The sequence below is a fragment of the Apis laboriosa genome, unplaced genomic scaffold (assembly GCF_014066325.1).
Source record: "Apis laboriosa isolate Shangri-la unplaced genomic scaffold, ASM1406632v1 scaffold34_cov151, whole genome shotgun sequence".
NCBI classification, from domain to species: domain Eukaryota; kingdom Metazoa; phylum Arthropoda; class Insecta; order Hymenoptera; family Apidae; genus Apis; species Apis laboriosa.
In genome coordinates, this window is record NW_025222928.1 from 4,532,065 (window position 1) to 4,546,089 (window position 14,025).

General features: G+C 45.0%; 1 protein-coding gene across 6 annotated transcripts in view; it reads left to right on the plus strand.

Moving 5' to 3' along the window:
• LOC122714666 overlaps window positions 1–14,025 on the plus strand; it is a 172,584-nt gene that overhangs the window by 19,307 nt on the left and 139,252 nt on the right. For all 6 annotated transcript variants that reach the window (XM_043936204.1, XM_043936205.1, XM_043936207.1 and 3 more), the window contains one exon: window positions 652–4,305. In XM_043936204.1, coding sequence (XP_043792139.1) covers window positions 652–4,305 — 3,654 coding nt within the window. The remainder of the gene's footprint in view (window positions 1–651; window positions 4,306–14,025) is intronic.

The following is a 14,025-nucleotide window of genomic DNA, read 5'->3' on the forward strand; positions in this document are numbered from 1 at the left end:
TCGTTTAACATCTTCTCAAACATCAAAGTAAGAATTTACGAAACGTCAATTTAGCCGAAGATTTATTTTTACCGCTGCCGTGAATCGCGATTAATCCACGAAAATTTAATCCACGATATAAATATTCGACGCGAGCACAAATATACTTGTACGATAGTCAATATTCACCGTGCAACGGTTGGCCAGGCATATTGAATTCCAAGCGGCCGTTATGGTCTTTAACGATTCGACGCACGAGCACGTGGCCGGCCATTACAATATCTAATGCGTCCCAGGCTTCGAAAACCGAATTAATTCCGACCGGATATCGGTCAACTACCGGATACATCCGCATTGGTAGAACGTGCGCCCGCCGCTTAACCGGAAACCTAAAACGGGAGAACCGTTTTACGGAAGAGTCGCTTCGAATTTTTCAGAGATATCGCCCTTTTCGAATATCTCCCTACTTTACATTCATTACGTGTATTTTTATGGCAAAAAATCATGCAATTATAATTCCAAAAAATGTTGGAAAAATATTCAAAGTTCTCGATCGATCTAATTTATCAATTGGAATAATTATAAATTAATACGATTTCTTACGATTAAGAATTTTCTCTTTGTACCTTTTATCTCTTGTACCATTATTCACGATGACGTTGTCCGTAACAGGTTAAGAAGGGAGAAGAAACGAGATTACGATTACGCGAAGATGCGAGAACGATCGAAAAAATGAACGATGAAACGATCCTGAAGGGTTTGACCGGTGGCGGTAACATTCCATTCGCGGACGAGGATGGAACGGTGGCGGGGCTCGAGCATCGCGGCGCGCGATCGAGCGCCGCGCGGGCAGAGGTGACGCGGAAGGAAGCGCACGCTTTGGGGACGTTCGGTGGGCCGTCGAGGATGGATCAAGAGGGAAGGAGCTGCTCGTCGTCGATGCTGGAACGGAATGCGAGCACGTTCGTCGGTCAGAGGCAGTACAAGCAATCGCCCGGCCCTAGGAGGATCGGCTCGAGGAACGAGGCGATCGAGGGGAGCGGGGAGAATGCTCTGCAACGGTACGAGAACGCCGTGTTGAAGTATCGGAGGGCGAGCAGGCAAGGGAGTCGGGACAGGCAGAATCACGGTTGCTCGAGCAGCGACGAGAGCGTGGCGAGGAACAAGTCGAAGAGCATCAGCTCGATCGACACGCAATCGGTGAACAACATATTGGACGAGTACGAGGACCTCGATTACGGGAGGTCGTCGGATTTGAGCGACGTCGGGAGCATAAGCGTGTCCAACTTCGAGGCCGTGATGATGGACCAGCGGAAGAAGCAGCAGCGGCAGCAGCAGGAGAGGTCGAGAGCGGCGTTGGCCGCGTCGAGGACGCAGCCCAAGTGCCTCCCCGCGCGGGAGAGGTCGCGAGCAGTGGCGAGGGCGAGCGAGCCGATCCAGGCGAGGCAGAAGATTGAGGACGGGACTCGTCCCTCGTCCTGCGTGCCCGTGACCGTGGACGCAGGCCGCGCGAGAGTACCGGAGGTGTTGCTTCGCAAGGGGGAGGTGCAGAAGAGGGTGGACGAGTGGTTGAACCAGACGCAGAGCCAGAATTTCGTCGGGGCGCGGGAGAAAGCGTTGACCAGGTCGAACAGCAGCGCGGATCAGAAGAGTCAGAGGAGGTACAGGCAAGACTCGAGGTCGAGGTCGATAGACGAGGGTAGGGACAGGTCGAACGGGACCTCGTCGAGTTACGACGATCTTAGCCGGGCGGAGAAGAAGGTGGAGCGGAAGCCGGGCGTGGACAAGGTGAACGTTGGCGTGAACACTAGCAGAGGGACGTACAAGGAGTATCTCGCTTCGAAGAGCGGCGGCAAGCAGCAGGATTACGGTTTCAGCGCGTCGAGCTGCGCCGCGATCGGTAGAGCGAGGGACATGAGCCCCTCGACGGCCGCCTCTAGAATTCCGCAGAGGGGCCCGTTGGGCTCGAGCTTCAGGTCGAGGCGGTTGGACGCCCCCTCCTCGTCGGCCAACGAGGCGAGCCAAGCGGATGACAGCGGGGGCGGCGGGGGGGAGCAGCCGTCGCAATTTTCGCAGGGCGAAAAGAACTGTCGCGCGAGATACGCGGCCGACACCAGGCCGACGAATTTGGTAAAGACGAGGAACGAGTCCGATCACGGGAGGATATCTGGGGTGGTGGTGGTGGTAAGCGGCGGCGGTGGTTCGACGACATCGGGGACCACGAGTATCGCGTCGACGTCGTCGTGCTCGGTCATCCCGTGCAGGAAAGCGTCGTTCAAGCGGTCGCAGCAGAGTCACGATCAAAGCGCGGCCGGCGCGACGCGGCCGCTCGTTAAGGAAGAGACAGGCCAGAGAGGCGGCAGAGGGAGCGGCATCTCGAAGGGCCCGGCCAACCTTGGTGACCAAGGCGAGCCGATCTCGCCAAATAAGGACGGAGAAAGTAGGCGGCCGGCTCTCGCGACCGATTCATCGCGAACGGTTGGTGATAAACCAGCCGATGTTGCCTGTAAATCGATCGAGGTTCCGAGGAGCGGCGCTGATCGACCCACGCGGGATATCCACAGGGTTACGGGCTGTGAATCGGCCGAGTCCAGGAGGTGCTATCCCCAGGATAGCAAGAGGGATCAAAACAAAATGGATCAGGCGAGGCAGGAGGGTAGTGCCGCGGCGGTGGTTTACGGTGCCGTTGGCGCCCGCGTCCGGACTCTCCAAGGTCACCAGGAATCCCGCGTCACGAAGCCGAGGAATCTCCAAGCCGGCATCGCCCCGCCAGAAGCTAGAAAGCCACCGGTTCTCCCGAGGAGGGATCAGATTCCTTTTTGCCAGGAGGGGAAGGACGATCGGGCGACGAAACGTTCGCCGATCGGCTCCCCTCGATCCACGTTCAAACCCAACAGTCGGGTTTACGCGGCGTTGCAACAATTGAACGAGCAGAATTCGGCCAAGTGCAGGTCGACCGGTCCCGCTGACAAGTCGCCCGCGAGGTCTCACTATTCCTCGCCGAATCACGCCGTGGAGAAGATTTACGAGCGCAGTCTTCAGCCTCAGGTGATTCACGTGGATGACCTCCAATCGATCCTTCGACCTTCTTTGCAGGTTTCCGCTTACGGCGAAGGAGGGACGGCCGCTCGATCCGATCGCAAGTCGCCTCCCAAAGAAGTGGTTATGCTCGGCCAACGAAACGAAAAGGGGGGCGAGGAGGAAGAGGAAGAAGAAGAGGAGGAGGAGGAGGAGGAAGAAGAAGAGGAGGAGGAGGAGGAGGAGGAAGAAGAAGAAGAAGAAGAAGAAGCGGAGGTTTACGAACGGGTCGGCGAGTTGCGGTACGAACACCTGGAGACTATCGAGGAAGACGATCAGAAGAGCGAAGCGTCCGTTTGCGGATACCCAGAGATCGGATTGAGTCGATGCTTGAAGATTGAGCGAGGTCTGCCGAACGGTAGGTCGCAGGAGAGGAGGAAGAAGAGGAAGAAGAAGAAGGAAGGCTCGACGCCGTGTTTGAAGCCGGATCAAGCGAACGAAGCTGGCAGGACGTTCGTCACGTTTCGCTCATCCAGCTCCCCCCAGGGCATTAAGGCGAACCTGCAATCTCGACCCGCCGCGACTGGTTTGTTGGAGTGCAACGAACAGCAGGAAAAACGGGAGGCCGCCGCTGCCGAGGAGCCGCCGATCATGATCGTCCACGACGCGGAGATCCCTTACGATTCCGGGAACCCGGCCGACAGAAGCGAACCGTGTCACACGCGGGAGAATAGCAATCTATCGACCGCCACTATCCCCGTGGACGAGCTTGAGAGTGAAAGGCAGGCGGCAAAGTTCAAGGTCGAAGACGCGTGTCTTCGATCGAACGATCGAATGTCCGATCATCGAACAATGGAGGCAAGATTTCAAAAGGAGGATGCCAAGGAGGTCGGTTGCCAGAAGGTCGATAGATGGGAGAGCGAGAAGGAGAGGGCGAGCTCGAGGGAAATGGAGGAGCGCGGGTCTGTGGTGAACGAAGTGTTGGTGAAGAATCTTCAGTTCGAGCAAGATTTGCCCAAGGATTCGGTGGAGCATGTGGTTGTTGTTGTTGGTGGTAATGGTAATGGTGGTGGTGGTGGTGGTGATGGTGGTAGTGGTGGTGGTGGTTGTAGTGACACGTTTGGAAAGATCATCGAGCGTGTCGGTCAGCAGAGATCAATGGGGTACCACAACGTTTTGTGCGACAATTACGAGAACGTGCAGAACGCGAGGTATAAGGAGAGCAAGGTGTACGTGACGAAAGAGGAGATGGAGCGGCAGAGGCTGATGGAGCTGCTCAGGAAGGGAGATTACGAGTTAGCGAAAGCGGTGAGTGATGACAAAACGACTTTTATTGCCTTCTTCGCTCTTTACTTACGCGGTTAGTTAATGTTTTACGCGTTTAATCGCTCGTTTCCGATCCCCCCTCCGTTTTGTCTCCGAACAATCTGTCACACGTCTGGTACGCGGCGATAAAGTAAATTGAATCGCGAGTCAGCAGTTGAAAGTGAGCTTCGCTACGCTTAGTCTTATCGATTCCAACATCTCGATCGTGATTCGAATCCGACCCCAGCGCAGCCAGGATTTTGGCGGATCGACCATGTCATTGGGAATCGTTTCATAAATATCGCGATCGCGTTTCGATAGTGGTAACCAGACCGTTTTAATTCGATCCGAGATAAGCTTCATTGGAGAGATACGGTTGACAGCAAACCAATAATTACATTTGCCGTTCGTTTGTATATATATATATATATTGTGCTCCGCGTGTCGAGTCAGTGGTTCTTCCAATAATTACAAGTCGGAATTAACCGAGATACGTTCGATTTCCTCTTTATCTCGATCGCGTATACACCGAATCACCATTACGAGGGGAAAGCCTCTTTCACTCGTTTCCAATGGTGTTTCGTTGCTACGGTATTCCATTTGCCGCTTCCATAATCTCGCCTACACCGGCGATTCCCGACTTCGCAAATTTTCGCCCTCGGCGAATTTCGACCAAGCATGTAAACAGGCCGTGTTATGATCGGCGATGCAGCGAAAATAGAAAATAGTTGCCAGCTTGTTCTCCTGTTCCTTCTACGTCTCTAATTATCTCTGATCCAACGGATAAAATGTCTACGTGGCTATTTGGATTGCCTTTCATCTAACTCGTCGATTCGTCTCGAAATGGATGTAACGATTTTACGTAGAATGAGAGTCGATAACGGATCCTTGTAAAATTGTTGTTCCTTTTGCAAAAGAAAGCGATCCATTCAAAAATTCAGGTGGAAAGAATTTGGCAGAGATACGCGAAATGGTTGGGTGGAAGGGAACGAGAATTAAGAGTAACGGAAATTATCGTCGAGAGGGTAGCTAGCGGGTAGTATCGCGTGGAAGTCGTTGGCTCGTCGTCGTCGTGGTGCACGATCTCGAGACTCCGCGTAAGAAACTGGTGGGGAGGAGAGGGAGAGACTCGCACGATTTATGATCCAACCGAGCTGGGAACCGAGCATTAGGTATGCGGTTCATAGTACGCTTTAACGCGCAAGAAAGATGCAATAAATTGTAGCACGCGTGCTAGTACGCGCGACTCGAGGCTCTCTCTTAACGAGGTTTCGTTTTCGACTTTTTTTCCCCTCCCCTCCCCTCTCCTCGCCTTTCGTTTCAAGGACGTTGTAAATTAATTTTCACTGGCGTCCATTCAACGTGGCAATCGTGTCGCTGTTAATCGATTTTTCGCAGTGCCAATAAGAAATTTCACACTGAATTCTTTTAATTGTTCGCCGCGTGTATCTGTATTGCAGTAGGTCTATCGATATCCATTAGAAACGTCCGAAGAAAACGAAGAATCTCGAAGCGAAGGAAGAAAAAATTGCGTTTCGCGAATTTCGCGGCGCGTTAAGACTGCATCGATGGGCGTTTTAATGGATCGGATTAATAAGAGAGTTTTTCGAAAAGGTTGGCCACGAGACGACATTAACGATGGTTCCGTGGTGGTGGACTCTATGTATCCAATTCGAGCTCAATTAACTCTCGCGGGCTGTCATCACCAGACGTTCGATAAATTGCTTTCGTATTCTTTTATCGGCCGTTTTTTAAACGGACTCCTCCATTACTGGTTAGCGATTCCGTCGGCCGTGAATTCATCCCATGACATGTTATTCCGATGGGAGTCGCAATTAACGTCGTATTCTTGCATTGTTCGTGAATAATTGATCGATTTACGGACAATGTGTATCGCGATAAATCTGGGAATGCTGGCAGCCCAAGCAAACAGTAATTAAAACCATGTTATGTATTATCGCAACGAGGGGGGAAGAGGGATCGGGGAGAAAAAAAAAAAAAAAGAAGAAAAGGATTTTCATGGAACTAATGGCGTGCAGCTTGTTTCGCAACTCTCGTTTATTTCTTCCTTTCTTTTTTTTTTTTTTTTTTTATTCTGCTCCAGATGCAAATAGCGGATTATTTGCCCATTGTTACTCTGGACAGGGTATAAGCGATGTAACGAGATGATAATAACGGTAAAAATGACGGTATTATTAAAAACGATTTTATTTATCAATTTATCCGAACCATACGGTTGATCGAATATTTATAAAAACTGTCAAATGCAAATTACTCTTTGTCCTCGTTATCGAGATTATTTCTTTTAAATTTCTCAATTATCGAGAAAAAAAAAAGAAGAAAAAAGACACGCGATATAAAAAAGAACGGTAATTATACGGCGAGAAGAAATTGTAAAATCTAAATGGTAAAACTAACCATCCCCTCCATCATTTCCTCGTTTTTTTAATATTTTTTCACGACAATCTTTCCAATCACTTTCCTCCAAACTTAACAATATCGCAAAAAAAAAAACCTCAGCCGACCTCCATCACCGTACCACCCCCGTATTCCCAACAAAACCAAATATATAAAATTTTAATCGAATGGGACAAAATTTTCCACGAAAAAACCACGATTCTCTCGACTTTTCTCGACGCGTTGTCGATAAATAATAGTGCAATAGACGGAAAAATAAAGTCGGCGGTTAAGGGCGTGTCGATCGAATCCGCGAGAAAATACCGCTTCTGACTCGAACTCGCTCGTCATATCGGGTTCACCGTGCTCGTAAATTTCCGCGATCAGGAGCAGGAGAGAGAGAGAGAGAGAGAGAGAGAGAGAGAGAGAGAGAGAGAGAGAGAGAGAGAAACAAAGGGATTTGGAGGGAGGGAGGGAGAGCATCGTCCGTATGCGCGGAAGCGCTCGCGTACGCGCGACAACGGCGGTGTGCGTATGCATTTCTGCACGTACGCGCGTGTGCGCGCGCGCGTTTACATATCGATGAACCCATATCTCTCTCTCTTTCCCTCTCTCACTCTCTCTCCCTCTCTCACTCTCTCTCCGTCGAACTGTGCATATCTGGGTGGGTGCACGCACGCAGCCCCATTGTCCACAGTCGGCGATACACAGTCGGCCGACCTAGGAATTATGACTCGATTAATTCCGCTGTGATTCTCACGCGGTATCTCTAATGCGTGCCCGCGACCCCTAGATTGCTCCAGGATCTGCCAGGACACCGGATATCGCGCGGAAATGGGAGCCAGAATTCGATGAGAATTCGATTAACCTATGGTTTCGCCCATGCTCGAGAAGGGGATGGAAACGTTGCTTTTGATATAATAATTTGGAGAGGAGGTTTGGAGATTCGGTGAGATTCGTTCGGGGGGATGTTTATTTTATAGTCTCTATTTTGCGAGATGTTTATCCAAATGTGAAGATGTAGGTTGTATATATGTATATATCTTTGAAATGATTGTAAATGATTTTGAAATATTTAATTGTTGTGTTTTGCAAGTGGAAATGTTGGTCAACGGATTCTTATTTTTCTCCGAGGATATAGAAACTCGAGACCCTTTCTCTATCAATTTAAAGAACGTGATGCAGTTTAGAATGTTTTATCCTGGCAGATCCATTCAAATTTTCAACAATCTCCAATTCAATTGAAAATAATCCACGTTAATATAAAAAAAAGTTGCAAAATTACTTTCGATTGAAAGAATTCTAGATGAATTCGTCTGAAAAAAATTGTAATTTTTCTCAAAGAATTTCAATTTCGTACGCGTTTTCCAAATAGATTTCTGACAGAAATAAAGAAATAACGGCGTTAATTTAATTTAATTTCTTCGCATAATTTCCACCGACAAAATCAACTCGAGGGCAATACGCGTCGGTCTCGCTCATCCCTTCGAACGTCAATATTTTGTAAATTGTACATGCGCCCTTACGAAGCGACGTTCGCGAGAGAGGCACCGATTCACGTCCTTTCCAAGCCTGAAAATTTTTTTTTTTCTTTCTCTGCTCACTCACGGAATCGCAACCAACGAATCGATCTACCGTAGCGATCGATCGGTGTACACGTATGGCCACCTGCTGTCCCTGACAGTGTGCATCTCGATTAATCTTCGCTTGATTTTGATGTATTGCGGCCAAAATTATGTATGCAGATGCACGTATATCCCCGGCTCGAATTAATTGGCGACAGGGATCCGGTTACAAAAACACACCGATGGATATATATACGGTTACGTTCCGTGATGAAAACACGGATTGATCGTTTAATTGAGACGGTTTCGCGATGCATTTTGGATGAAAGCGAGTCCGTTGGTGTAGCGATTGCAATGCCATGCCACGAGTAGTACCGTAATGGGGAGTAGAGATATCTCGGTCTAATGTCGTACGTGAAAATCGTGTGCCCGTTGTAACGTCCGAGTATTATCCGAGCCTCATCGAGTCGTGGCATAAAATGGCCGTGTCTAATTTTATGCGAATATAAGTGTTAACGCGGAGAGCAAATATCGCGAGTCGGCAGGCATTCGGAGGTGAAACATCGAATACCAATGGAGCGTGAAAGAATTCACGGTTAGAGGATAAAGGCGTTCTTCGTCGGTGAAAGGAGAGACAGGTGTGGAAAGTGGAGGAGTCGTGTCTCGAATCGCTATCTCTTAGTATTATATTTGGCTTGGCTTTTTATTATTATTATTATTATTATTATTATTATTATTATTATTATTATTATTATTATTGTTATTATTATTAGTTGGACAGTTTGAATTTTTTTTCTCTTACATTACTTATTGTAAAATTTATATACGTTGGCGATAATAATTTCAAGACCTTATATTTTTAGTTCTACGTTTCTATCGAAAATTATTAGTCGCAGTCTCTTTGAAGTCTATGAATCACGCTGTTAAACACGTTACGCGAAATTCATTATAAATTACTCGCGACTGAAAAGTGGAAACATTTTATGTTTCACGAGGGATAAAAAAAAAAAAAGAAAGAAAGAAAAAGAAAAAAAAAATTCTCGTCCAGGCCATTAAACGTTCATAATAGATAATCCTTTTAAATATTTCGCCCCTGTTGCCCGGGCGCAGTTGGAGAAAATTAAAATTACTCGGCTGAACTCCCGATAAAATGTTCTATTATCAAATTTATATTTTCCCCTGGAAACCTCCTTTAATCTTCCCCGCTTGTTCGCAAACGCTCACGTTCGTCCGTGAAATTTATCATCCTTTATTTTCCAATTCGTTTCTCCTCCTCGATGAGTAGAGTGTATCTCCAAGATATAATGACCGCATTTTGCATAGCGATGAAGAGAAGTCGGAGAAAGGAAAAGGATATCACGAGGATATTATTTTCTTGCTTCGAATTTACTTTCAAACGTTTGTTACCGTTCTTTCCAATCGAAAAGTTATTATCGATTCACGGTATTTTTTAACATTCTATTTTTATATTTATTTCTATACGCTGGATAAACCAATTATTTTTCTCGCAACCAACTAATCGCATCAAAACATTCAACGTGTTAATTAAAAATTCAGATAGCAGTAGTAATTCAACTATAATAATCGAGCGATAAGAAACGCTCGTTTCTTCTATTCCGCAAACAAAATTTCGCGTCGCGGAAGTGCAACCTCGCCATTTTTTTCACCTTATAATAACATATCCATTTGCAGTAAATTTTCAGAGGAAACGGGGACGCTGCAACGCGTCGTCCCTTGGCGTTGAAAATTTTCCAATTTCCAATTTTCTCTTGTTGATCGCGCTTAACAAGAAGAATTATCGAACGAGTAAAAATCGTCTGGCTTCTATGTGTAGATCGAGAGAGGAGGAGGTCCTCGAGGGAAAAGGGCGCGAGACTTTATTTAGAAATCGACTATCCAGGACAAAGGGGATGACACCTGCACTGTGTTTCGAGTGCGCTCCTCGTACGAGCGTCGCGACGCTTCCTCGGTTCATTGGATTTCAATGGGCAAGCCTCGTTGCCTCGATCGAAGGGTGCACCTTTGACGCGGTGTTTCCTCGAACGGAGGAGACAGGGTGCGACAAGATGGAAAATTCGAATTCGATCGTTGCGCAAACTTGTAAAATTATCCGCTTTCGAGATCTCGAGGATCGATTCGCGTGGCGAATTACACGGTTTTGTCCCGCGATATCGGCGATATTAAGACACAGAAAAAGAGAGAGAGAGGCGCGCACACGATCCTCTCGTATTCCCCGGCGATGTATCGATTTCCACGGACGAAGACTTATGATGGCTGGCGCGTGTACAGGCTAACGAACAGCAACGGGGTATAAATTGCATCGATACTGCTGGATACGCATGTACACGAAAGTACGAACGGCCATCGTCGGGCTGTATCAGTTTCGCGTAGTTTATTAGAGTCGTAAACCGGGCCGGTGGCAACAATTCGGTCGCTTGTCGACGATAAGAATCGATTGGAATAATACGCGGTATAGACTGAAATTATACGCCCCTCTAAATTCGGCGGGCAATGAATCTTCTTCTGAAATACGATTTCGTCAAATTTGCTCGATCAAGATTCTCGCGTTTCTCTTTTTGTCGCGTTGAATTCGAAGCTACGCACGAAGCTACTATCAAGGAGATCTTGGGCGAAATTAAAAGTGCAAATAAGCGATTTTCAATATTTTTCGTGTTTTAAAAGTTTCATTCGGGCTTGAAATTTTATTAATTGGAATACATTATATATATATATTAATAATTCATATATTATATCTTACGATTTTTAATTATTAATTCCCAAAACTATTATACAATTGTTGTAATTAAAATAAAGGAAGGAAATAGAAAATTTATATTATTAATAAAAATTGTTAAAAATACGGAAAATATTGAAAATCGTGAATGGTTCTATTTCTTTATATTCAATATTATAAATTACACGCAAAATATTTTATGATATTTTCAACAATAAAAACATATCTTTATTTAAAGGGTTTAATCGATATGTTTTTTAAAAATAACTTATATAATTAAAAAAAATCTCTCTACCGTTTAAATTTTCATATCCATTAAATAACTATTTCAGTATCAACTTTATTAAATTAAGTTAAATTATTTCTTTGATCGCGCTCGTAAAAAAAAAAAAAAATCTGACATAAACAACTTCACATCATAATTTCATTAGCAAGCCTCTTCCTTTAAAGGAAGATACGTATCCACGTATCGATTTTTGTTTTCTCGTTTCGTTATCTCCCTCCTCCCAAACTGTCCCTCCGCCCTAAACATAGACGTTCACCAAAATTGAAACGTGACTTAACCAGAACTTTGGCCTGATCTACGCGTGTTCCCTGTCTAGGTATACCCTCCGCTAACAGCTGTGTTTACGGTGTATCTAAAGCCCCCGCTAGCCTGTTCCGACGGTTTGCCCGCCTCGTATTACGCGGTGCTTGTTGTGGCCAAATGCCGTAAGACTCGAGGGGCTTTGCCAGCGATCCGTTCGACATCGGGTTCGACACAGTTTCGAATATTCGAAATTATGGCTTCGATGAAACCGTGCCTCTCATTATCCGATATACACCTCTCTCTCTCTTTCTCTCTCTCTCTATATATACATATATATATATATATATATATATATTTGCTCCCAGGTCGAATCTGTCGCCACGTTAAGTCAACTTGCGCGATACGTATCTCGGCTGATTATGGAAATCCCTTTAATGGCAAATCTAGGATACGTGTCTATAAATGTGTACACACTTGCTATTCAGTTTCGAAATCTCTCAAGAGGATTAAGCTGCACGGTTATCGTCATAGACGTCGTGTCTCGCTCTCCTCGCTTTTTTTCCCCCAGATGCTCCAGTTTCCAATGAATCGCCCCACTCTGCGATCATTACACCTTGGTGATATCTGTGCTTCTCTTTAGAAATCTCTCCCGCCTTCTCGTTCCGTGTTCGTTTCGAGGAGATATCCCGAGATATCTTGTCGAAATCCTCGATCGCAAAGGGACGTCGAAGAACTTGGGAAGTTAGAAACTAATTATTACACGCGGAGTTGTGTAATTTTCAAATTTTTAGATTTTGTTCGTAGATACGAATAATTTTGTTTGATATACGAGTTAGAAAGAGGTAGGAAGTTAGGTTGCGAATTGTATCGCAAGTATTTCTCTTCTATCCGTTCTTTCATTCTTTCGAAAATATTTCTTTTGGTCGATGAACTTTCGCTTCGGGTTAGAAATTAATTAATACACGCGGAGCTGTGTAATTTTCAAATTTTCAGACTTTGTTCGTAGATACGAATAATTTTGTTTGATATACGAGTTAGAAAGAGGTAGGAAGTAAGGTTAGGCGAATTGGTTTAGATTTTTTTTAAAAACTGTGCGAACATCGCAAGTATTTCTCTTCTATCCGTTCTTTCATTCTTTCGAAAATATTTCTTTTGGTCGATGAACTTTCGCTTCGGGNTCAGATTTTGTTCGTAGATAATTTTGTTTGATATACGAGTTAGAAAGAGGTAGGAAGTTAGGTTAGGCGAATTGGTTTAGATTCTTTTTAAGAACTGTGCGAACATCGCAAGTATTTCTCTTCTATCCGTTCTTTCATTCTTTCGAAAATATTTACGGTTTCTTTTGGTCGCGTCGGAGGAACGGAAGTTCTCGAAAGACCTCTTCAAGAACTCTCTTCAAGAACCTGTTCAAGATATAACAGCAGTTTTTGTAACGAGTTTGCAGGAAACGAAAGCTTGTTCGCGACCGCTACGAGATACAAGAATTACGTTTTTGAACCGTATCCTGTATCGAGATACAGGTTTAATAACATCCTCTAATTTTTTCCTTTCAATAATGTGTTTGAAGCGACGTGATTGAAAAATTATTTCGAAATTATACGTCTTCTCGAATCGTATCGCTTCGAGTGTTCTTTTTTTTTTCCTTTCTTTTTGCCCAGGTTATCGTTATTGTTTGCGAAATTTAATTAATTCGTCGTATCGATAGCTTTGGTACCGCCCCCGATTCCAAATTTAGCTTATAATATTTTCAGGGCTCGTTGAATATTTTCAATTATTGAACGTACATTAACGTAATTACTTTCGTTAGCATCGAAACCCAATTTCCGTCAAAGCCATCGCGTGCAAAGAATATTCAGTTTATTGGCGGTAACCACCAACGCGGTTCGGTTACATCGATGCGGAATAATAAATTTCACAACGTTCCATCTGGCGTGAGCTTAACCCTCATCGGACGATTCGAACGAAATAGGTAGGTTCCTCGTAACAGGAGGAAGCAAGCTCAGCGTGAAACTGAAATTCGCTAGCTTCCAAGTTGGAGAAAATTTTTGCGGAAGGTCCAAATATCTTCGCATAGAGAAAAATTTCTCCGTTTCCGGATTTTCGAGGATCGCGCACAACCAATTTTGAGAATTGTATCAGAAATGACGCAATGTCTGCGCTCTCCAAAGTAACGAGACTCTGATATTAATCTTTTATAAAATCAAAGTATTTAAAAAAAAAAAAAGAAAATCTCACATTTTCTATTCTACTGAGAAATTATTGAAAGTACAAAGACATTTTGAACTATAATTATTCCTATTTTCACTCGATACAACGATCACTATAATATTAAATTCGAGTTATTAAGAAAATTAGAAAAAAGATATTCGATATCGAAAATATTCGAAAACAAAGTGACTTCAAATTTTTCACCGTCTACGATGTTATATCCCTGCCTCTTGAATCGATCTTTCATTCTTCCTCATCTATTTAAATTTATCAGGCGTTTAGAAAGAAGA